At 42.5% G+C, this 22,627-nt stretch overlaps 1 protein-coding gene across 1 annotated transcript in view; it reads right to left on the bottom strand.

Moving 5' to 3' along the window:
• Positions 1 to 22,627, bottom strand: part of ITGA2 (integrin subunit alpha 2) — a 97,520-nt gene that overhangs the window by 60,731 nt on the left and 14,162 nt on the right. The window contains exon 2 of the mRNA XM_040977527.1: positions 4,077 to 4,194. Within this exon, the coding sequence (XP_040833461.1) occupies positions 4,077 to 4,194 (118 nt within the window). The remainder of the gene's footprint in view (positions 1 to 4,076; positions 4,195 to 22,627) is intronic.

Genomic DNA, 22,627 nt, shown 5'->3' with positions numbered 1-22,627 from the left:
GGCAAAAAGAGCAAAGAGCCAGCAGAAGAGCAAGTTACCCAATGGCAGCAGGGAGCACGGAAAATAAAGAAGTGTGCCGTGTGTATGTATGCTATGCATAAATCCAAGCAAGGAAGCTTTCGATGAGTTAGAGGAAGTCACAGCAATATACTTTCTGTGCCCACAGTTAACTTGATTAGTATCAGAAGAAAAGTTAATGTTTAAACACCCCTTCCCACATCTGCTACTTCCATAATATCTCTACAATTGTCATAAATTAGGAGTGGTATAGGGCAGAGTGCCAATTGTGAAAACAAGTGGCCAGCTTTGCACTCCAAGTTTCATAGTATTTTCTGAGTCAAAGTCATGGAGGCTGCTTGTCCTAACCATGGCACACAGGCACACCAGGAGGGGTTCTGAGCACTCCACCACTGCCTGAGTAACCATGTACAACCAGGCCCCTTGGCAGGGCCACGCTGATGACAGAAGTTAGGAGGCAATTTCCCTCTCCTTAGAAAGAGAACATGAACTCTGCTTTCAGTTGTAACTACAAACACAAGAAGGATACAAGCACCATTAACTACAAGCAGCTGGCATTTGCTTTGTCTTCTGTGTCCCTACTCTGAATGTAACTGTTTCAATAATTCTACTCCCCGCCTTTTAAAGCCAAAGCCCCTGTTTTGTGTGCTTTACTGTACCTCACATAGCGTTCAACTTTTGGATTAGGAATCAGCCCGTAGCTTGCCCACTTTGGCATTTTTATCTCACAACATGTCAGTGAAAGAAGCCAGACATGCAGGTGGCCAAGGTTTGTTCTTTCTCCTTTCCACTTCTGCCATGTAATTCAACCCCTCATGTCATATAGCTGCTCCATCTTGTCTTCCTCCTGTGCAGTCAGGTACATACCTAACAGCTGGGACCTTTACATAGGCTGGAGAACACTAAAGCCTGCAGGCTAGGCTTCATGTGACACTTTGCTAGAAGCTCTATGCAAGTTCAGAGCATCAGCCCACCCAAAACTAAGTTGGTGCCTCATTTTGCAAAAGTCCTTTCAGGCTGGTGTAGTGCTTATAGCAAGTTCAACCACTGCCTGAAGAACCAGCACCTCATAAGGTGAGAGTCCTGGCTGCTTCATTTCTGATCCAGCTCTCTGGTGACGGCCTGGGAAAGCACCAAAGATGGCTCAAGTTCTTGGGATTCTGTAACCACATGGCAAACCCACAAGAAGCTCCTGGCTCCTAGATATGGTTTGGGTCAGCCCCAGTCATTGCACTGTGGCTAGCTAGGGAGTGAACCAGCAGAGAGAAGAATCCAGTCTCTCTCTCTCTGTTCCTGTACCTTTCATACATTTTTTTAATACTCATTGTGCTGTGTTCATGTATCTTTCAAGAACGTCCAGCAAATGTCAAGACAGGATTTAGAAAGAGCTAGTCTTGAGCTCACCCTACCAGCATCAGATTCTTGCCAAAACTACAGACAGAACTGTCATTTCATAATCTCTGGATGCATAGAGGGAATCCCAGAGAGTGAGTGAGAGAGAGAGAGAGAGAGAGAGAGAGAGAGAGAGAGAGAGAGAGAGAGAGAGAGAGAGAGAGAAACAGGAGCTAGGGCTACCTTTCACTTTCCCAGGACTCTGTCATTTCCAAGGGGCAGTGGTCAACTTCTCTTACAACCTTTATTAGGATTGTTATCTCTAATGATACTGACTGCTGATGGTGGCTCTTCTCTCTGGGAAGTATCTGTCCCCAGTGAAGCTATTACTTTGAAATAACCTCAAACTCAATACCAGATTGTCCTGAGCTAGATCATTCTTAGGAAATAGATTCTTTAGAGTTCATCTTTCTGTCTCATTCAGTTCTCCTACTAAAGTTCATTTTGTAGAGTACCAGAGATGAATCACTTGGAAGTCACATTTGCAATCACTTGACAAATAATGGTAGATTTCCTTTTCCAGGACACTTTAAGAGCTGAGCACACACCACTGGACATTGCAATGTCCCTTAACTCAGAGACAAGGATAGGAGAGAGATAATCAGCATGCAGATATGATCATTTCAGATTGTGATAACTGATAGAAAACAAATCATCCTAAAGGCGAGAGACTGATGAGGAGTGATATGGGCTCTCTGTGTTTTTTTTTTTTTTGAGATCTGAAAGAGACACCTGTGCTACCAGTAAGCTGATAAAGATCTTCAGAAAGATGTTTTAGAAAAAGATATGCAAACTCTAAGAATGAGCGTGGCATATTAAAAACAAAGAGACCCAAGGCATCTACATAGGAAACAGGAGCAAAGGGTGAAAGATGACACAAGGGAAGAAGGCCCATCTCAGAGCATGGGGGACACTGCAAAGAATTTTTACTCGGTTCTAGTGGAAAGCCACATGAAGGAGTAAAACCAGATTGTGGTGAAGACAACAGAATGGAGAAAGGCAAGAAGGAAAGCAGTTACACCTGAGGGAGCCGCGGTGGGCTCCTGTCGAGTAGCATGAGAGTTGGTGAGCAATGATCACATAGTATGTCCATGGGTGACAGAATTTGTTCTGGCTGTGGGCAAGATGCAAGAGAAAAAGGAGTTAGGAAATTTTGGTCTCAGTAGCTGGTGCAGAAAATCAGGTACATGTGCTGTCCATTAAGTAGGTTGTATCTACTAAAGTGGGAATGTTGAAGAAGAATTTTTCAACACAGGTGTCTGTGGGAAAGAATATAGAATTGCTCATCTGCTAGATCCTAAGGTCAAAAGTGATCACATCCTCTTGCTAGCCTTCTCATTAAGTTTTGGTTATGAAAGCAAAATTTTGTAAGTGAGAGAGATGTAACTGACTTTCTCCCACCCTCCCCATATCCAGAATAATTGCAGTAATTGTTCATCTTTGGAATTCTCCTTGCAGGTGATTCAAACGACCACCAACGTACATTCTTTTCTGAGTCTCCTTACATTAGCTCATGCTTATCTGGTGTTTTATCCACCCTTAAAACTGACTTCACAGTTCACTTCCTCCAAGAGACAGTCTCGTTCCCACTGCTCTTTCTCACAATAATTTTGTTTCCCCATCACAAAGAGAGGCATGCCCCAACATGAGGATAATTTGGATGCTAAAGGCTTCTTTGAATTCAGTTGTAAAGAGCATCAAATGTAAGTTCAAACAGAAACAGGATTACACTTTATAGCTCTTGTTTGCTAAGACAACAACTCTTTTCATCATTGGCAAGAGCTCTGGAGAGTGGAGATCTAGGATTTTAGGCTCCTGGGTGAGTGGGAACTGTCTGGAATGTTCCATTGCAACAGAGAAGTAGAGTTCAACAGCAGGACCTCTGCTCAAAAGGGCTTCGGGCTTCAACTCCGGCACAGGAGTTGTAGCTCTTTCTAAATGCAACTTTTAGAGGCATCTAATTTCTCTGAGTTTATTTGCATTTTTACAACAGGAAATTAAACCAGGAGCAGAGCTATTCCTATCTATATCCTCCAAGATGGTTTTGTCTTCCACCTGGTTAGAAAAGGTCCAGGATTATGAATGTAACCATTCTATAGCATTAGAAACTGGTGGTTTCTGGTAGCAAAAATATGGAAATTCAGCTTTGTGAATTTTTCATTATTGCTGATAGGGACAATTCACCAGAAGAAGTGAGGAAGACTACCTTAGCATAAAGCAAGGAAGCAAAGCCTTGCTGAAAATGAATAAAGAATTTTTTTTTTTACAATCTAGAAGTGGTCCAGAGATAGCTTTACTAAGGTGATGATTTTCAAAGCCATTATGAATATCAGTTTACATGATAAGGAATAAAAACAAATACATCTGCCCCCCTACCTACCTACTATCATCTATTGAACTTACCCACATACGCATTAAGTAACCAAGCTGGTTTATCAATTCATGATGGAATATTTATAAGAAAAATTTCTGGCCAGTGTTTTAAAGACACAGTTTGTCCCAACTCTTTAATTTGCAGCTATCAACTCTGATAGAATGATTCTTCCTGTATCTAAGGACCTATCCAATAGTAATATAATCATTCACCAATTTCAACAAGAAATTGCAGCTAAAGATTCAATTTGCTTAGTATTTTTACTGAAACCATAAGGAAAGAATATTCTTACCAGTTGCCTTTTGGAGTTATGAACTGCTGTACCGCATAGCCGAACTGCTCACTTGAAGAACCAGAGAATATTTTTGCTTCAGGGACACCAACATTGTATGCCAGACAATTCAAAATGCCTAGTGAGAAAAAAAAATGAAAGCATAAAATATATGTACAACTTGTGAATAGAAGCACGCAGTAAGTTTCAGAAGGCTGTTTTTCCAAAAAGCTTGTTGGACCTAATAATTATTCTTGTCAGTATTTACACAAGTGGTAGTAACTTCCGCTTTCAAAATTTAGTCTGCATTGTTTAGATTGGAGATGGACGACACGCACCATGGCGGTCTCATCGCAGTGTGTCACCCAGAGATGTTGTCGTCCACTGACACTCTAATATTTGCGTAACGACAGAATCACCCAACAGCAGGTTTGCTCAGAACCCAAGTGAACCCCTTTTGTTTAGGGGTATGTGCAATTATTTGTTTGAGTCCTCACACCACGCCTGGCCACCTCATAAGATAATCACTACTGTTATGTTTGGCTTTTGCAGATACCGGAGATTCGAGGAGGCAAGTGGGTATCATAGTGGAGAGCGGTAAGGTTAAAGGCAGGATCTGAGCACAGGACTGATAGACTCAAGAGCCTGATCTTGTGCATGCTGTATTACCTCTCAGAATTCGGCCAGTAATGAGAGTTCCATTTGTCCCCGCTATAGGACACTAAGCTTCCCAAGCACAAGGGCTAAAGGCTATTCTCCACTTCAAGATCTGAAAGCAAACTTTGTATGAAATGTGCTGAGAGCACTGCTGACTGCATCAGGGAAATGCAAAGTCCCTACTTTCTCACTGTGTCATTTCACTCATGTTTGAAGTAGTGAAAGGTTCCATATCCTTCTCATTCCAGGAAGAACTATGCAAAGTGGTTATGCTTTTTGAGGCCTCTTTGCATGTGAGGAGGAAATGATAATTATTTTAAAAACAGAACAAGGACCAATGAGGTCCTTTTTTTTTTTTCTTGGAAATTCTTGTTCTGCTGCAAGAGGGAAAGAAAAACACTGATTCCCATTATTGGTGATGGGCATGCTTGTTACAGAAACAGGATTGTGTACATCTCAGTACTCTCATGGAAAAGTGAATACACCCCACCCTGCCCAGGATCTGTATTTATTTCCACAGACACTGATAAATGGACTCTTACAAAATGACATGGAAGTTTCATTAATACACATCTCAACTCAATGTCCTGTTTTCTGAATAACAATGAAAGTACACAGTGTTTCTGTGTCTATTGTTTTCAGGCACTGAGGGCCTGAAAGAAAATGGCAGATTCTTTTTCAGTGCCTCCAAATTTCTGGGGGAAAATCATGCAGAATGCTCCCAAGGAATAATGAACTCAGTGGTGTAACTTTTTGGGGCCCAGAGTAGTTAAATTGGCTCTGAAAGTGCCAAAAATATCCTCCTGGGGATTTATTCACTCCAGAATGTTCAGTTCATTATTTCTTAGAAATAGGCCCTGCTAGAAAGAGAAACAGAAACACTGATTTTGAAATACTCCGTGGCAAAATCTCCACAGCTCAACATTTGCAAATTTTCTCTTTGCCATCTATTTTTCCACTATTGCTCCCTCTTATTCTTGAGACAATAAAGTACAAATAAAAAAAAATATGGCAAATCAAGCAAAAAACCAGAATTGGCATTCGAAATACTGGCAATTCCAAGCTTACAAAAAGAAGAAACACAAATAAGTGCATCATAATATAATAAGCAAAATGCAGAGAGATATAAAGGATCCTTAGCAAAACTGATAACAGGGCAAATCTGAATCTCCTGGCATCATAACGGAAGTGGCAATGACTCCAGATTTTGATGGACAAGCTGGCGTTCACGACATAAGACAGCACAACTCAATTCCAGACAGAGGTGTGAAAGGGCAGAGCAGGGGATGCTGGGACGTTTCACAGAAGGAGCTACAGATAACTTTATTAGTGAACGCATTTCCAGTTCTATATGTGATGCGATGAGTCTTGACCTGAGGTTACCTGTCTTTCTGGGAGCACATTCCTACCCAGAGTGTAAGTCTCCTTTCTTTGTGTTCATTTCAGTGTTTGCAAATTCAAAGTATTTGTCAAAGTTGACCACGTTATACATTTGTTGAGAGAAACCAACCAAGCCATAGTATTCCAGGAACTCTAAAACTTACTGCAAACATTAAGTATCCTGTCTCCTAGAGAGGTGATCACTTTCCTCTATTTCACATTAAGAAGGAAGTGGTTTTATTCTTGATTTTTCCCTGTCTTGTTCCCATTACAATACCCATAGGTAAACTGGGAAGTTGAATGCAAATTAATGTAGCCAATTTCCGGTTTTTTTACTCATTTAAAAATTTTGTAGAGCCTTTTAATCTGAATATTTCTGACCTTCCTTCAAATGGATGTTCTTGAAGGTCTTAATCACTCAAGAATTAGTTTCAATAAATTTATTCTACAATGCAATTTTAAGTTATAATTCAAAATAGGAATATTGTTGAGGATCAAATATGGCCAAATTTTGTCCTCAAGATTCAGTATATCCCCCCCAATCTCTTGAATACAAGAACACTAATATGTAAACATAACACTGTGTCATCTCATATTCAACAACAATATTTTACCAAAGTCATATACCGATTTCTGTGATCCCAGGTTTAAAATTTCAGAATACCCACAAGTATTTGTAGTTTAGACTGGCAGAGAGTCCAATCCCTGTGGTCAATTAAAATTTAAACATGCCTACATGTGACAAAATAGCATTGGGACAGGTTTTCTCCAGAGGGCTTCTTCTGCAGCGAAGACCATGGGGAGAGAAAGGGCGAAATGCCGGATGAGATAGGATGGCCGAAAGCAAGAGGTGGGTGTGAGAAGAGGGGAGACATTTTGACATTGGACTCTGATTGCACACTGGCCCATTCTTGTAGACACAGGCTAGCTTTTTAAGAGTAGATACTTCATGTCACACACCAGTAAGGTTTTAACAGCTGGAAGGCCTATACCTACACTCCTTGAGCAGAGTGTCAATCCTTCAAGGAGGTGGCACATTTTTTCCTGCACCTGGGGACTGATCCTCAACAGCTGCAGAAGCATTGACAGGGACAGACAGGGGACAATGGTTTGTGCATCGAGACTTCTTAGCCAAGCCTAGAGCAGCAGGAATGTTCGGCAGTGGTCAGGACACAGGGGCGCTGTCCGAGGCAGCAAGAGGCCAGGATACCCATGGTCTAGATTTGAGAGAAAGCTATTTACAATGAATGAAAACCAACCCTTTAGGGACCTGGGACTGTTTCACAAATGGGTGACTAAGAAATACTACTGTGTTCACTGTGATTTTGTATTTTATGTCACCTTTGGTCTCAGGTGGTTTAAAAACTACATTACACATACCAAGCAGTATTTAATTATTTCTAACAATCCAAGTATATTGTTGTATTAAATATTCATTAAAATGCTGAATGTGTAACAGGGAAATAAGTAAATTATATAAAGTAGATGTAATTTTATACTGACACTAAAATTTTATTCTGATAGGCAGGTAAGATAGGATAAAATACTTTAGGAAAACAAAATACAGAAATAATATCCAGAATAGGAGAAAAATACAGTCTGTGAATATGACTATAGCAAGCATTATAACAGTGGGTGTAATCTGCTGCTTTCAAATGCCCGTTAGTGAATTGTGATTTTCTTACACCATACAAAAATTAAGGTAAAATTAAGTGAAAATGAAAATCCCTTTTTTCACTGTAGACTAGCAGAATTTTGAATGTGAGCTATCTTACTTCAGCCTTACTTACAGTGCCTAATTGTATCCCACCATAGACATTATTTATAATATATAAGAGAGACTTTGGCCCACTGGGATGGATTCAACTTAATTTCATTCACTAGGCATGTACTAAAAATTATATCTTTACATTTGTGCCTGTAGATTAAAAATATTATAATATGCATGTCTATATTTTCAATGTGTTAGGTGGCCATATGTCACTTCAGTTCCATGGGATTTTACACTGCAGCTTTTGTGTGAACTTGTTCACAGCCACTAATGATCTCTGGTTTTTTCCATGATTTATGCTTTTAACTCTCCATTCATAACTGAATACAACATCCATGAGTTTATATACACAAGCATTTTATTTTCCCCACATACTTGTTTTATTCATTCAACAGATGATTAGATTAAGTACTTATCAGATGGCAGACGCTGTTCTTGGAGTAGGAATGAGAATTACAGCATCATTCCTTCAACTTGCTCACAAACACTGAATGCAGAGGAGCCATATAAAACATCACAGAGTTGAAATGAGAGACAAAGCTTTCATATCTCTTATCATCTGAACAAGCTCCTTGCCCCTTCATGGCCTCATGTTTTGATCACTAAGCATGAAAATTTATGTTTTACGTTCCTTTCATGTGTAAAGATTTACATATTTAATATTTTGCTTAAGAGAAATTTTGAGGTTATATGGGAACTCTTGTTTTATTCATTGTGGTTTGATAAGTCATGGGCTGATATAAAATTTATATAATATTAACCTTTATTTTTAAAATAAGTTTTAAAAAATAACACCTCACCTAATTTGGATAAGAATTCCTCAAGAATAGACAAATTTCTAAAGCATTTTAAAAATATTTTTTTCTAGAATAATCTTTATGTCATCTGACCAGGCCATTAAATATGCATGACTAACCTTAGTAGAAGCAACATGACCTCCTAGTTAAAGCCAAGTCTTGATGTCTAAAGATGATAAATTAGAACATTAATGTCAAAGTAGATTGTTTATCATTTAAAAATAAAAACAAAAATTTTAAGGTATGATCCACAATTTTCCAGTCAAATCATGCTGCTCTGAGAATTTCATGTTGCTCTCTGATGCCCTTTAACAAAGCCAAATCCATTCCAAGGGAAGTTAGCAGCAAGCTCATCTTGATTTATCCAAGTAAGTCCTGAAGGCCCTCACAAACATTGCCGATTCACAAAAGAAATAAGAAGTAGGAAAACATACTACCACCTCACGGAAACTTTAGTCCACTACTCTGGAACTCCACTTCCATATAAACAGAGCCAACCTTGCACTGCAACTGGGCCAGCCATGGCCTGTGACTCCAGTAACCTAAATCAGAACAGGGGTTCAAGCCATGGTTGCTCTAATTCTGGTCCAGTTCCAAAGATGGCCCAAGTACTTGTGGCCATGTGGGTGACCCAGATGGAATTTCCTAGTTTCTGTCTTCAGCCTGGCTCAGACTCGGCCATTGTGGCCACTTCAGGAGTCAGCCAGCCCCTGCCTATCAGTTACTGTGGCCAGTTCTTGTATATGGAGACTTTGGGACGTGAAGGAACAAGGCAATGTTCTCTGCAGTGCACACCTATTCTAGTGGCAGGATCCTGGGTCCTATTTCCATCCTGACTTTTTCCCTATAACCCTGTGTCCCTGTGCTTTCTTCACCTTGGTGTTTTCATAAATTCAAGTTCTTTCAGATAATATACTTACACAACTGTAACTCTTCAACAGAGAAAATTCTTCACTAAAATACAGAATCTATGTTTAAAAACATCCTTGAGGGTCGGCACTATAAGTAATGGATAAAGCCACCACTTGGCAATACAGGGCCCCTAAACCCACATGGGAGATCTGGTTGAAGCTACTAGCTGCTCTAGACCTAGTCCTGGCTCGGCATTGGCTAATGCAGCCACCTGCGGAGTGAACCAGCAGATGGAAGATGGCTCATCCCTCTCTCTGCACTGCTCTGTGGCTCTTTCAAACAAACAAATATTTCAATAGAAATAAAAAATAAACACATCCTTGAGAAACTGAGGCAAAGAAAAATTTTGAGGGCATCAGTGATGAAATGTCAATCCTACAAAGATAAAGAACTTTAGGGTAAGAACAAGGAAAGAGGGAACAGAAGTCAGGGCCAGCAGTAGCTCAGGGTGTGGTTGGTGATTCAGAAGAATAAAAGAGGCTTAACACTAAGGTTTAGTCTGTTGATGTTGCTAAAACCAGATTGCCTCAGATCTCCCCGGACTTTGACCTGTGTGAATGACTACGGCAAAGTTTAAAGACTTAAGTTTTTAGGCAATAAAAAGGGGCATGTAGGACATGAGTGTGCTGGGAACTATTGATAGTCCTCCAGGGATATCTTGCTCCTCTGTACATTTCAGTGATAAATCCATTTCCTGTGGCTACTCACACAAATTACCACCAACCAAGTGGATTAAAACAACACAAATGTGTTTTCCCACAATTCTGCATGCCAGAAGTCTAACACCAAGGTCTGAGCAGGCCTCTCCACACCCTGCAGGTGGCAGGAGACAATCTATTCCTTACCTGTTCTACAACCTAGGCATTCACGTTGGACATCCCTAAGTTCCAGAAGTTTATATGACTGAAATCCAACTCTGTGACCCCACTGCCTGTGTCTCTGCGTGTCACTCTTGTAAGGACACCAGGTGAGTGGGTTTAGCGCTCCCCCAGGTAATTCAGGATGTTTTCATCTTGACCCTTAATTTCCTAAACAAAGACTGCTTTACCTTCTGCCAGGACAAAGAGCAGGCTTGCTGGCTGCTGGCTACAAAACAGCAGGTGCAGGAAGCTAGCTCACTGTTGCTTTCCTACAGTTAAATTAATTTGTGTGCTGCCTGGGCACTGTCATGTAGCCACTGAAGACTACTGTGGGGTAATGGGAATCAACAGAGAAGCTAAGGCTGTTTGCTGAATTTTGAGGAGTAGAGTCCTTTTTCTCCAATTCATGGACCTGTTACCATCACCTGTGCCCATGACATAGTAACAGGCAAATGTGTGAGTTTACACACAGGATCAAAGCAACAACCAACTTGACCAAGTGGAGAACAAAAACTCTGCAGTCCGGAAGTTAGAGGACTAATGAATGAGATCGTGCTCATCCTGGAAGTTCAGAGAAATCCTGGAAATCCTGGGATGGCATAGGGTTTTTCCTACAAGGATGGAATAAGTATTGGAAGGAATCTTGTTTCACTTCCAAACGGCAGAGAAAGTGTAGCTGAAATGTGGCTTTGGTCAACACAAACCTTGGAAGGAACTCTGAGCTAGAGGATCCCAGGGATGCAACATTCAGATTTCCAGCCCAAAGCAACTGTGAGCAGGTAAACTCACAGGACTCACCTGTCTAGATAACCTGGTGATCTGTGATACAGTGATAGACAGCAAGTAACTCAATACCTTCCCCTTTTCTACTCCGCTGGGCCTTCTCCATTCCACTTATTCTGCTTAATTATTCTTAAAACTGTATTGCTAACTTCTGTTGCGAACTTAATTTCTTTTTTTTTTCTTTTTTTTTTTTTTTAAAGATTTATTTTTATTATTTTTTCATTGGAAAGGTGGATATACAGAGAGGAGAGACAGAGAGGAAGATCTTCCGTCCGATGATTCACTCCCCAAGTGAGCGCAACGGGCCGATACTATGCCAATCCGAAGCCAGGAGCCTCTTCCGGGTCTCCCACGCGGGTGCAGGGTCCCAAAGCTTTGGGCTGTCCTCGACTGCTTTCCCAGGCCACAGGCAGGGAGCTGGAAGGGAAGCGGGGCTGCCGGGATTAGAACCGGCGCCCATATGGGATCCCGGGCGTGCAAAGCGAGGACCTTTACCCACTTGAGCCACTGCGCCGGGCCCAGCGAACTTAATTTCTTATTGTCCGCCTTCTCCATTAAAATCTATAATGCTACAACTAATACACAGAACACACACACACAATTATAAACCTCAGCAGGGAGATTAGCATAAAGTAACAGATGTATATAGCATGTGTCTTTACTCCCAAATAATAAAATTCCCATCACTATTCTTAATTATACTTTTGCATTATATTACTTTATTTTCTTCCATTTCCTGCATTTGTGAAGTCATGTTACATTTCTGCATCAGAAATGTTAAGCCTGCAACAGTGAAATGAATGACCATGCCATTATACTCACTTGGGGACAAATAATAAGAGGAATAATAAGAGGACAGAGGGGAACAGATACTTCCCCATGCATGTAAAACTATATCAAGAGAAAACACAAATAACTACAAATTTTCAAGAAATCTATAAAGGGAGCAGTGAGCTTTGCCAGGACTGATAACAGAATGTGTTATGACTTACAGAAGGGCTGTAAGTCATAACAGTCTATGAATATCATTTATTTGGCAATTACTCTGTATTCAGATGAAAAAATAAGCATCACTCCCATGGCCAGAAATTGAGTCATTCTACCCAATTGGATATTAATGACTGGATAATTCCTCTCAAAATTCACAAATTGTGCCCAGCGTGGTAGCCTAGCAGCTAAAGTCTTCAGCTTACACACACCAGATCCCTTATGGGAGCTGGTTCTTGTCCCGGTGGCCCTGTTTCCCATCCAGCTCCCTGCTTGTGGCCTGGGAAAGCAATCAAGGATGGCCCAAAACCTTGGGACCCTGCATGCAAGTGGGAGACCCAGAAGAGGCTCGGGCTCCTGGCTTCAGATTAGCTCAGCTCTAGCCATCGTGGTCACCTGGGAGTGAAACATCAGATAGAAGATCTTCCTCTCTGTCTCTTCTGCTCTGTATATCTGACTTTCCAATAAAAATTAATTAAATGTGAAAAACTCATATATTGAAGTCTCAACCCACACTGATACTATATTTAAAGGTAGGGCCCATAGACAGTAACTAAGGTAGAAAGAGACCATAAAGTTGGAGCCCTAATCCAGTATGATTGATCTTAATAAGAGGGTGGAGGGTCTCCAGAAATGCAGCTGTCAGCACACACAGGTTGGAAAGGCCATGTGAGGTCACAGGGAAACAGCAGACACCTCTAAGGAGGAGAGCCCCTAATAGAAATTGACCCTGAAAACACTATGATGGATGCTAAAGTTCATGACTGTAAAACAAACTATCTGTGGCAGTGAAGGCCCCCCCCAGCACAGTCTGGCCTATTCTGTTATGCTAAATTGTTTTGATCAAAAGAGGAGAAAACCAGATTATAACAGAAAATTTCCATTTTCAATCCTAGGTTTCAAAAACAATTTTGTCAATGCATTTATGTAAAAATATAAGGAGAGGTATACACTAATTCTAGTTGAATCGGTTAAGGCAGGTCTTTTGGTTTAAAGATTCCAAAGCAGGTATGCGTCATAGTAACTGTATCAAGTTCATGGCCTCCCTGTTGCGGCACGTGGCTGCTTCATCCCAAGCCTCTTTATTTTGCAAAGATTCGATCTTGCAGGCTATGAACATCTCTAGAAGCTCACTGTAATTATTCCTTACCTCCATTTACTATGGTTTAGTGCCTTCTAACAACTCAATAGATTCTCTCATAATTTTATAAGGTTGCTAAGGGGTGAGTTACCATCTGGCCGACTCACTGTCTCTCAGTAGCTCAGAGGGAAATGGCAAGATACAGAAGTCAGAATATTGGCCAAGAATTTACTGGGAGAGCCATTAGAAACATCATCTTTTGAATTCCTTTGCTCTGTTTCCATTCTTCCCTAAATTCTTCCTAAGTAAAAGCAAAAACACTTCCTTTTCATTTTTACTGTCTCCCTCTTGGTAGCATTTTTGTTTAGTTAGCAAGTACATTAGTGCCAAGTGCCTAACTGGCTTAACAAAATAGATCTCACATATGAGAAAAGCAGATAAAATTGAATTAGCAGATCTTATTTCAAATTGCAGCTTTCCCATAACCCACATTTTTGAAGAACTATTTGAAGACTCCTGATATGCATGGATTTAAATTATTTTATACTCCAAAATAAACCTTTAATTGCATTCCATAAACTTCTTGAAAGAGCCAGTATTTATGTTTACAAGCTGCTCCTCCACACACACTTTTGGTGGGAGTCATTCCTGATGCTCCGAGCCCGCACACACCCTTCTGACTTCCTGGCTACTCACCATCACATCACCTACTGCTGTATACCACCTGCAAAGGTGACTCAACTCTTCAAGTTCTGCTTCAACAGCTGCATGACCACTGCTCCCTCACCTGGCTCATCTCACCCTCCTCCGTCATTCTTGGCTCTATCCACTGGAGTCCTGGCTCCTCCTTCAGCATACTCTCATGTGAGGCCCATTGGGTTGGTCTCCTCTTCTTGGAATTTTTTTCTCCAGAAAGCTTTGCATTCATGCTTCACTGCTTTCCCATTTCTCCTCACACACAGACCTATCAGATGCCTGTTCTCATCCTCATGGTTTCCAATGATGCCCAACTCCTGACAGTCACTGCCTAGGTTATCCTTGGGCATGGATGAGGCCGTGGCTTGTGACATTGACATTGGAATTAAAGATTCACATCACAGAATCAAAAGCCATGCCTGTCACTTCTGTGAATCAACCAGACAAAACTCAATTCCACTTTGCTACTTACTGGGTTGATGAAACAAAGACTCCCGCCCAACAGGGAGTGGAGGGTAGCTTCTGGCTGATAGTTAGCAAGGCCCTTGAGAAGTTATTCTGCCAAAAATTGGAAGGAGCAGAAAAGTGGACTCCTCTTCAGTCAAAAATGCAGAGGAGACCATCACCTTGGTCAACACTAGCCTTGAAAGGAGCTGAATCAGAATCCCAGGGAAGCAACATCCAGGTTCCCAGCCCAAGCAACTCTGAGTGGGTAAACTCGCAAGATTCACGTCTAGATCATCTGTGATACAGCAATAGAAAACTAATTCATAACCCTGAATAACTCAACTCTTTCCCCTTTTCCACTCTGCTGGACCTTCTCCATTCCACTTATTTGTAGTTATTCTTAATACTATATTGCTACTTCCTGTTGCAAACTTAATTTTCTTATTGCCTTCCCCTTTAAAATATATAATGCTTCAAGTGATACACAGAACACAAACACACATGCCAATAAACTCTACTGCGCAGATTAGTGTACTGGACAATGCGGACAATGCCAGATGTTTACAGCATGTGTCTTTACTCCTGAAAAATAAGCATTCCTTTTACTATTCTTAAGTCCACTTTTACATTATGTTACTTTATTTTCTTCTTTTTCCTACATTAGTGGTGCCATGTTACATTTATGCATCAGAATACTAAGCCTGCAACAGTGGAAGGAATGACCATGCCACTGTAATAACGCAGAGACAAATAATAAGAGGGGGAACCAGGGAGAGAAGAAGGGAAGAGAGACGGAAGGACAGAAAGGAGGAGGGGAAATGATCCACTATGTATGTAAATCTGCATCAAAAGAAAAAACAAATAGCAACATATTATCTCACTCCATCTTCCCTCTCCCCCACCTCCCTGCCTTTGCAACAGATTTCTGCAACCATGGGCCCAAATAAACCTCTCAATAAACTAAAGCAACAGAAAAGATTCTAAGATGGAAAATGTGTACCAAGGAGTTGAATTAGTGTTACAAACATAGCTGAAAATGTGGGAGCAGCTTTGGTTGGATACTAGGCAGAGATTGGAAATTTGGAGAAGGCAGGAAGTAACCTCCAATCAACAGGGTATTGAGGTTGAATTTGGTGTTGCAGTAAGAAGATTGAGATCATTGAAGTGCTCATGACCAGAACGCTGTTAGAGAAGGAACAGTAAAGATGCTTCTCACGAGACTGGGACCTGTGATGAGGTCTCATCTGGAATTGGGGAACACCTTACAAGAAAGAGGAATAAGGCCTGTACTTACTAGGCATAAAGAACTTGATTGTGTTGTTCTCAATCCCCAGGATTTTATGGAAGGAAGAAATTCAGAGTACAAGATTTCCAGAAGAAATTTCTAAGCCAGAAAAGCATTCAAGCTGCTGTGTGGTTCCTTGGAACCTCTTAAGTGAAAAGGAGAGAACAAAGCAACGATTTAGAGACAGCATTCTAACTGCAGCGGAAGCAGAGTAAAAAATTTGGAATAAAATCACAACCAAACCATGTGAGAATGAAGTCTATTCAGAACAAAGCCAGGATTTGGCTGAGCGACTGGGTAATGGAGGAGATGGGCACAGGTGGAAGGGCGGCAGACTGTGATGCTCGAGACAGGAGGAGAAGGTCTGACGGTATTACAGGGATCATCCTCCATCATTAACTCAAAAGTCGGAAAGGGCAGAATGGCTTTGGGGAATTGGCCAGGGACACCTTTTCATGGATTATCTGCTCAGGGCTGCTTCATACTTTGAACTTCAAACTTTTAAGCTGGTGCTGAAACAAGACTTCTGGAACTATTTTAATGAAATAATTGATACTGTGATGTGAGTATGAAATTATTTTTTGAGTATAGTTTATCTTCTATCAAACAATAAGCTATGCGTAGAATGTGCAGTCAGTTGAGGCCAACTTAAATGCAGTTTCGGACTAAGCCAAAGAAACATGCTTGAATTAAGTCTACTGAGCACACATATAGGCAGAGGATTAAAAGACAGATTAATAAATATACACACCTACATAAGTGCATGCAAAAACAGCTTATTTCCTATTTGGAATTTTTGAGAATATCTAACTTCTTGTTAAGCTATGAAGGACCCTAAAATACTGACACAAGCATGCCAGTGTTAGGAGTATAGTATAGTTTCAAATTTTTGATTATTTTGTTTAAAAGCAGAGGGAGAGAAAAAAAAAGGAGAGGGAGAGAGGAAGAAGAGGGTGAGAGGAAGCAGAGAGATCTTCCTTCATGCTTCCCTCCACTGGTTCCCCTGTAATTACCTGTATCAGGAAGGGCTGGGCCAGCCAGAAGCCAAGAGCTGGGAACTCCATCTGGATATCCTACCCTGGGTCTGAGATACAAATACTCGAGCTATCTCCTATTGGCCTCCAAGGCTGTGTATGAAAGGAAGGAAATCATAGCTGGGAGCAGAGCTGGACCTGCAGCCCTGCCACTGACACTGGCCTGGAGGTATCCAAAGCAATGTCTTGCTTACTGCACAAAATATCCACCCAGTATTTAACTAAAAAAAAAAATTCACTTAGTGAGCATGGTCACAATCTATCACACTAGCTAGAACCTTGGTTTCTGGGGTTTAAACGGGTCTGTGAGCTTAGGAAGATTCTTTACATAAGCCACAGCTTTGTCCCTTCATGTTCAATGTAAGTGACTCAATGGAAATGGAAATAAACTCAACCTCATATCTAACAAGTGACGGGCACTAGCAAATGACTGTTTACATTTTCATCCACATCATCGTACACTGCTAAGGATAGCACAGGTCTTGATAAGCTTACTACGGCATCCTAATTTGGGGACTCACTGGTACCGCAGAAAGAAAAAAATGCATCCTAAAAGTATCTATTTAAGTTACTGGAAGTTGCTGTATAACCAGTGAAGAGGATAATGTGCTGTGCATTTTGCTGAGGCACATGCAAAATACACCAAGAAAACATTATCAGCCCAAGGACCCTACTGCAAGTCACGCTCACAGGAAGTGGTGCTATTTATTCCACGTCTCTGGAGCTAAGCCAACAGACTCCAACCTCTGCCGTTTAACTCACCATAAGCCAGGATAGATGTAGCAGCAGGAAATGGCCATAAGGTCATACTAGATCTCTTGAACACATACATACCCACAGGAAATTCTCATTTTCAACAGCATTGTCTTCATGCTGAAAGGACAATAATGCAGCTAGAAAATCCTTCCTCGCCCTAAGTAAGTGAAGTAATCAAACTCAGGAATTGCAGATCTCTTGGAAGAGGCCACACACAGAATACGAATTTAAGCTCTAATATACCTGGCTTACAATAACAACACTTCCACACTGAAAACAAACAATAAAAAAAGCCAAGCGCACACAATTCCTGTTTTGAATGTGGGGGCATACAGCTGCTGTCATTAAGAAACAAAAATGCCATTTTGAGGAAACAGTCTTTAAGGTTGGAACTTTATATTGGAGAAGGTTCCCCTGCACAAGTAACAGCAGAAATGGAAAGAGGAGCTCCTGAAGGTGAGCTACCCCAGGTCCCCGATTCCCTCAGTGTCTGAAGCTGTTTTCACAAGACAAACTATACAGAGCCCTTAAAGAAACAATGCTAAAAGTATGTGGAGACCCAAGTAGGTGGCTATATTTTTTCTTAAGATTTATTTTATTTTCACTGGAAATCAGATATACAGAGAAGAGGAGAGACAGAGAGGAAGATCTTCTGTCTGCTGATTCACTCCCCAAATGGCTGGAGCTGAGCTGATATGAGGCCAGGAGCTTCTTCCAAGTCTCCCACACAGGTGCAGGAGCCCAAGGCTTTGAGCCATCCTTGACTGCTTTCCCAGGCCACAAGCAGGCTCACACCACTCCCCCTGGGTCTCATGTGCACTGTTGAGTGCTATAACCCAGTCTGGCACAGCCTGTCCAGCCAGTGCCCAGTCCTGTTTGTAATGTGCGCTAGTTGGTGTTGCAGCCCAACCCAGCTCATCCCGCACCCATCCTGGTTCTCAAATCTGCCAGTGGGGTATTATGAACTGGCCCAGCCTGACCCACATGTATGCTGGTTTGGGCTGCTCCCAGTCTTGGTTCTTGGATTTGCCTGCAGAATTGCCCCTGACAGAGGAGTTCCCCAAACTCCTCTATTAGTCTTTACCCAGTGGCAGATCTCATGTATACCAGTGTGGGTCCTTGGCCCAGACTGACTTATTCTATTTCCTGCCCTGGCAAGAACAGTGGCCTAGCCCAATTGGCCCACACCCATTCCAGTTCTTACAGCCTAGCCACACCTGGTCCACACCTAGTCATAGCTCTCTCATGGTTCAGTGGGAGCCGAGTCCTAACCCAACCCATCTTATACCCACCATAGCTCTTACAAGCACCAGTGGGTGCTGGAGTCTAGCCAAGTCCTAGCGCATGCCAAGGGACACTGCAGCCATGTCCAGACCAGATCATTGCCCCCATTGTGGCTCTCCTGCTCGTGAGAGCCACAACCCAGCTAGGGCATCCCCTTAGCTCCCCAGTCAGGCCTGATACCAGTCAAAGATTTTGCGCATGCCAGTGGTTGCTCTGATCCAGTTCGGCATAGCCCATCCCCCATCTTGGACTTTGCCATTGGATGCTGCATCCTGGCCCAGCCTGGCCTACCCCCATTCCCAACTCTCTCTGCCGAATGCTGCAGCCTAGCCCTGCAGTCTGCTTCCATCCGTGGCTCGTACAAACCAGTAGGTGTGATAGCTGATCCTGGCATGACCTGTACTCCAGCCTGATTTCTGCACATGCCAGTATGCTAAGGTTTGACCCAACCCTGCCAGATCTGCTCCCCTCTATAACCAACCCATACACTTGTCAATGGGTGGACTACCTTGCCCAGTCTGACCAACACCCAGGCCTGAATCACATGCTCACCAGCAGGAGCTATTGCCCACCAGGGGAATTTCCCCAAGTTCCCCCACCAGGCCCAATCCCAGACCTAGATTGCACACATGCCAGTGTGAGCTAGGCCCTTACCTGGCCTAGTCTACTGCCTCTGTTCCAGCCTACATAGGAGCTGGTGGATATTGTGGCCTTGCCTGCCCCATCACCTATTCCTGGATATGCTTTTGGGTGTTTTATCCTGTACCAGCCCATGCTGTACCCAACTCCAGCACCCATGAGTGGTAGAGGGTTCCATGGTCATGCCTAGTTCAGCCCGTCACCACCCCCAGCTCTTAAGCAAACCAGTGAAAGTTGCAGTTCCATAGGGGTGGGCGCATATATACCTCCCCAAGACTCTGCCCCCAGACCTGATTCTCTTGCATGCCAATTAGTGTCATGGCCCTTCCAACCTTACCTGTCCCATGTTCTGACTCTCACTAGCAGGTATTGTGATCTAGCCCTACCAGGTAGGCTTCCAAGTAGGGGTTGGAAGTGTGCACTAGTGAGTGGTAGTTGGTGGTGGTGAATGCTAACTAGCCCAGCTCAGGTCCTCTGCACATAAGCTGGTGTATTGGTCTGACCGTTAAAGGTCCCCCAGTTTCCCCCTCCAAACTGTTCAGTCTCAGCCCTCTCACTTACTTGCAAGTACAGAGGCCTTGTTGATGAAATCCATCAGTATTTACTCCTCACCTGATACACACTCCCTCAGCAGTCCTCCCTCCCACACGTAGCCTCACCCCTCTCTGTGAACAATCTGTGCTCTCTCCTCTGTTATGGTAGCAGTGGTCCTCTGCAGGCCCCAATGAACTGCCACATCTCCAATATGCATCTGGGCATGCCATCAACTGCTCCATCTAACCCACTGAGGAGGTCCATTTCTACAAGAACAGTAGCCTTGTTGATGCAAGTCTCTCAGAAGTCATTCCTCACCAAGACCTGAGGTGCGAGGTCCCTACATGTTCCCCACTTGACACTTGTGCCCCCCAGGCTCCTTAAAAGCTCAAACCCCCTAATCCCTCACAAGTGCACCGCCAGGCAGCCTGTGAGCTTGGCCCAGCACCATTGGCACTCTAGGCGACCCAACCCAAGCTGTGCCCAGCCCACTCCAAGGCTTACAGTCCTGGCTCCACTGCACACATGGGCCAAACAACCAAGTCAGACAACCCAGACTATACCAAGCCGCTTCTGGAACTTACCAGCAAGATCTGGGAATGGGAGTGGCTAGTGATCATGAGAACCAGGGCTGGGGGAGGGTCTGGCTAGACTGGTGGTGGCACCTGCCAGCATGAGTGTGGGCTGGATACTAGAGTTGGTTGGGTTGAACCAGGGTCCAACCCCCATTGATGTGTATGCGAGCTGAGTGGGATGTGTAATAGACTGGACCAGTCTGTCACACATACTGCAAGCATAGGAATCAGGGCTGGGGCAGGTCTAGTGGGGATTTATTGAGGGATGTCCCAACTAGGCTGCAGTTCTCGCTGGTGTATGTGAGGATCGAGTGTGTAGCAGGCTGGGTTGGTCTGGGCCACAGCATCCATTGGTTTGCATAAGAGATGGGACTGGAGACAGAACTGACCCAGCAACTGCAACTACTAGTGTGTGCATAGGCTGATGAAGAGGATGGACTGAGCCAGACCACATCTTGGTAAGCACACACGAATCAGGTCTGGGATCAACTCAAATGAGGTCTCTTTGGGGATCACTCCAACTGAACCACTCGACTCAGAACTCCAACTATGGGGGAAATCATAGGATCAGTGGTCTGACTGTGGAGTGCATCTGTCAGAACTGGGCCTCCTCAGTGGGTAAGACAGAGCAGTGGACAGCATGCACAGATGCACAGGGAAGATATTGCAGGCCATTGGAGCCTTTCGGATTGGTCAAAACCACTTAAGCAGAACCTTCAGAGCATGCTCCACATCAGGGACCCTGGGATGACATTGGGTGGCTCCCCATCCCCGGGTAATGAGGCGGTTGGGAGGCTGGGTACAGCTTTTCCCCTTATTTCCTCCCTTCGCCCAGATACAGAAGGAAGAAAAAGAAAATTTGAAAACAATGGTCTCACCGGCTTTCCCCTAATCCTTGACTCTTCCCACCATGATCTACTGCGTAATCATGATCAAAAAAAGAAAAACAGAAAAAAGAAAGATATCCAAGGAAAAATTACAACCGGAAAAAGTATACCCCATAAAAATATTAAAATGATAAGGATACCAGTTTATGGTCATCAATGCTATACTGTTCAACAGCAGAATAGAGCTAAAAATAGACTCAAATTTTTGGCACAGGAAAGCCCCTTCTGGAAGTCATCCAAAAAGAACAAAGAAAAGAATACTGACTTCTTATACAATGATGTTTGTAGTCACATTATTTACAGTAGGAGGGAATGGTCTCACAGGAAACAACTTAAATATCCTACAATGGGACAACAGTTAACCATGATATGCCAAGCATTAGTGTCAAGTAACAGGTCCTGAACAGTGAGTCACTACCTAGCTGCCTCAGTTATCAGAATGACTACTACAACATGGCAGTGCTTGTGTTCAAAGTAGCCTAACGCCATAGCTCATCTCCCTTTCTACTTGCATAGGCATCATGCATCATCTCATGTCACCAAATGAGAAGTGGGCTGAGTGATGCCCTGCAGGTGCATGCGTGTGTGTGTGCATGCGTGTGTGTGTGTGTGTGTGTGTGTGTGTGAAACAGAAATCACATTCACATAACATTTTAAAAGTAATTTTATGTTTACTCTATTTCATCATTATTAATCTCATACTATGCCTAATTTTGTTAATCTTGATCATAAACACACAGATATATAGAAACAAACAGTATATAGGGTTTTGTACTATCCATGATTTTAGACATTTAGAAGTATGTGGAGGGGTTGGACAATGCATTTGTAAAGGATAAAAGGGGATTCATGAAATACTAGCAATTAGGCAAATTTGTGAATATAAAATCTGAATAATAAGCAATCGATTCCATCTGCGATTTAAGTCCTGGAGAGAAAAGAAAAATCCGGGACAGGAGAAGTAGTTGAAGACATGACGACAAAAGAAGTTTCTTAGAGAAGAGAATAAGGCAAACTATAAAACCAGGAGTATTGATACAGGATATAAACATATGTTATACAAATAATAGGTAAATCTAAAACACTGCCTTTTGGAAGTATGCCTAAATTATATAGAGTAACCAAGAATAGGAACGAAACTGGATATTCAATATTAAAACCGTAATACAAGGATACTATGAGTAATTTAGCACGAATTTGAAGAATT

This window comes from Ochotona curzoniae, unplaced genomic scaffold (genome assembly GCF_017591425.1).
Source record: "Ochotona curzoniae isolate NIBS_2020 unplaced genomic scaffold, NIBS_Ocur_1.0 contig_2754, whole genome shotgun sequence".
NCBI lineage: Eukaryota > Metazoa > Chordata > Mammalia > Lagomorpha > Ochotonidae > Ochotona > Ochotona curzoniae.
The sequence above is the reverse complement of the archived record's forward strand: the minus strand, read 5'-3'. Positions and strand labels throughout refer to the sequence as shown.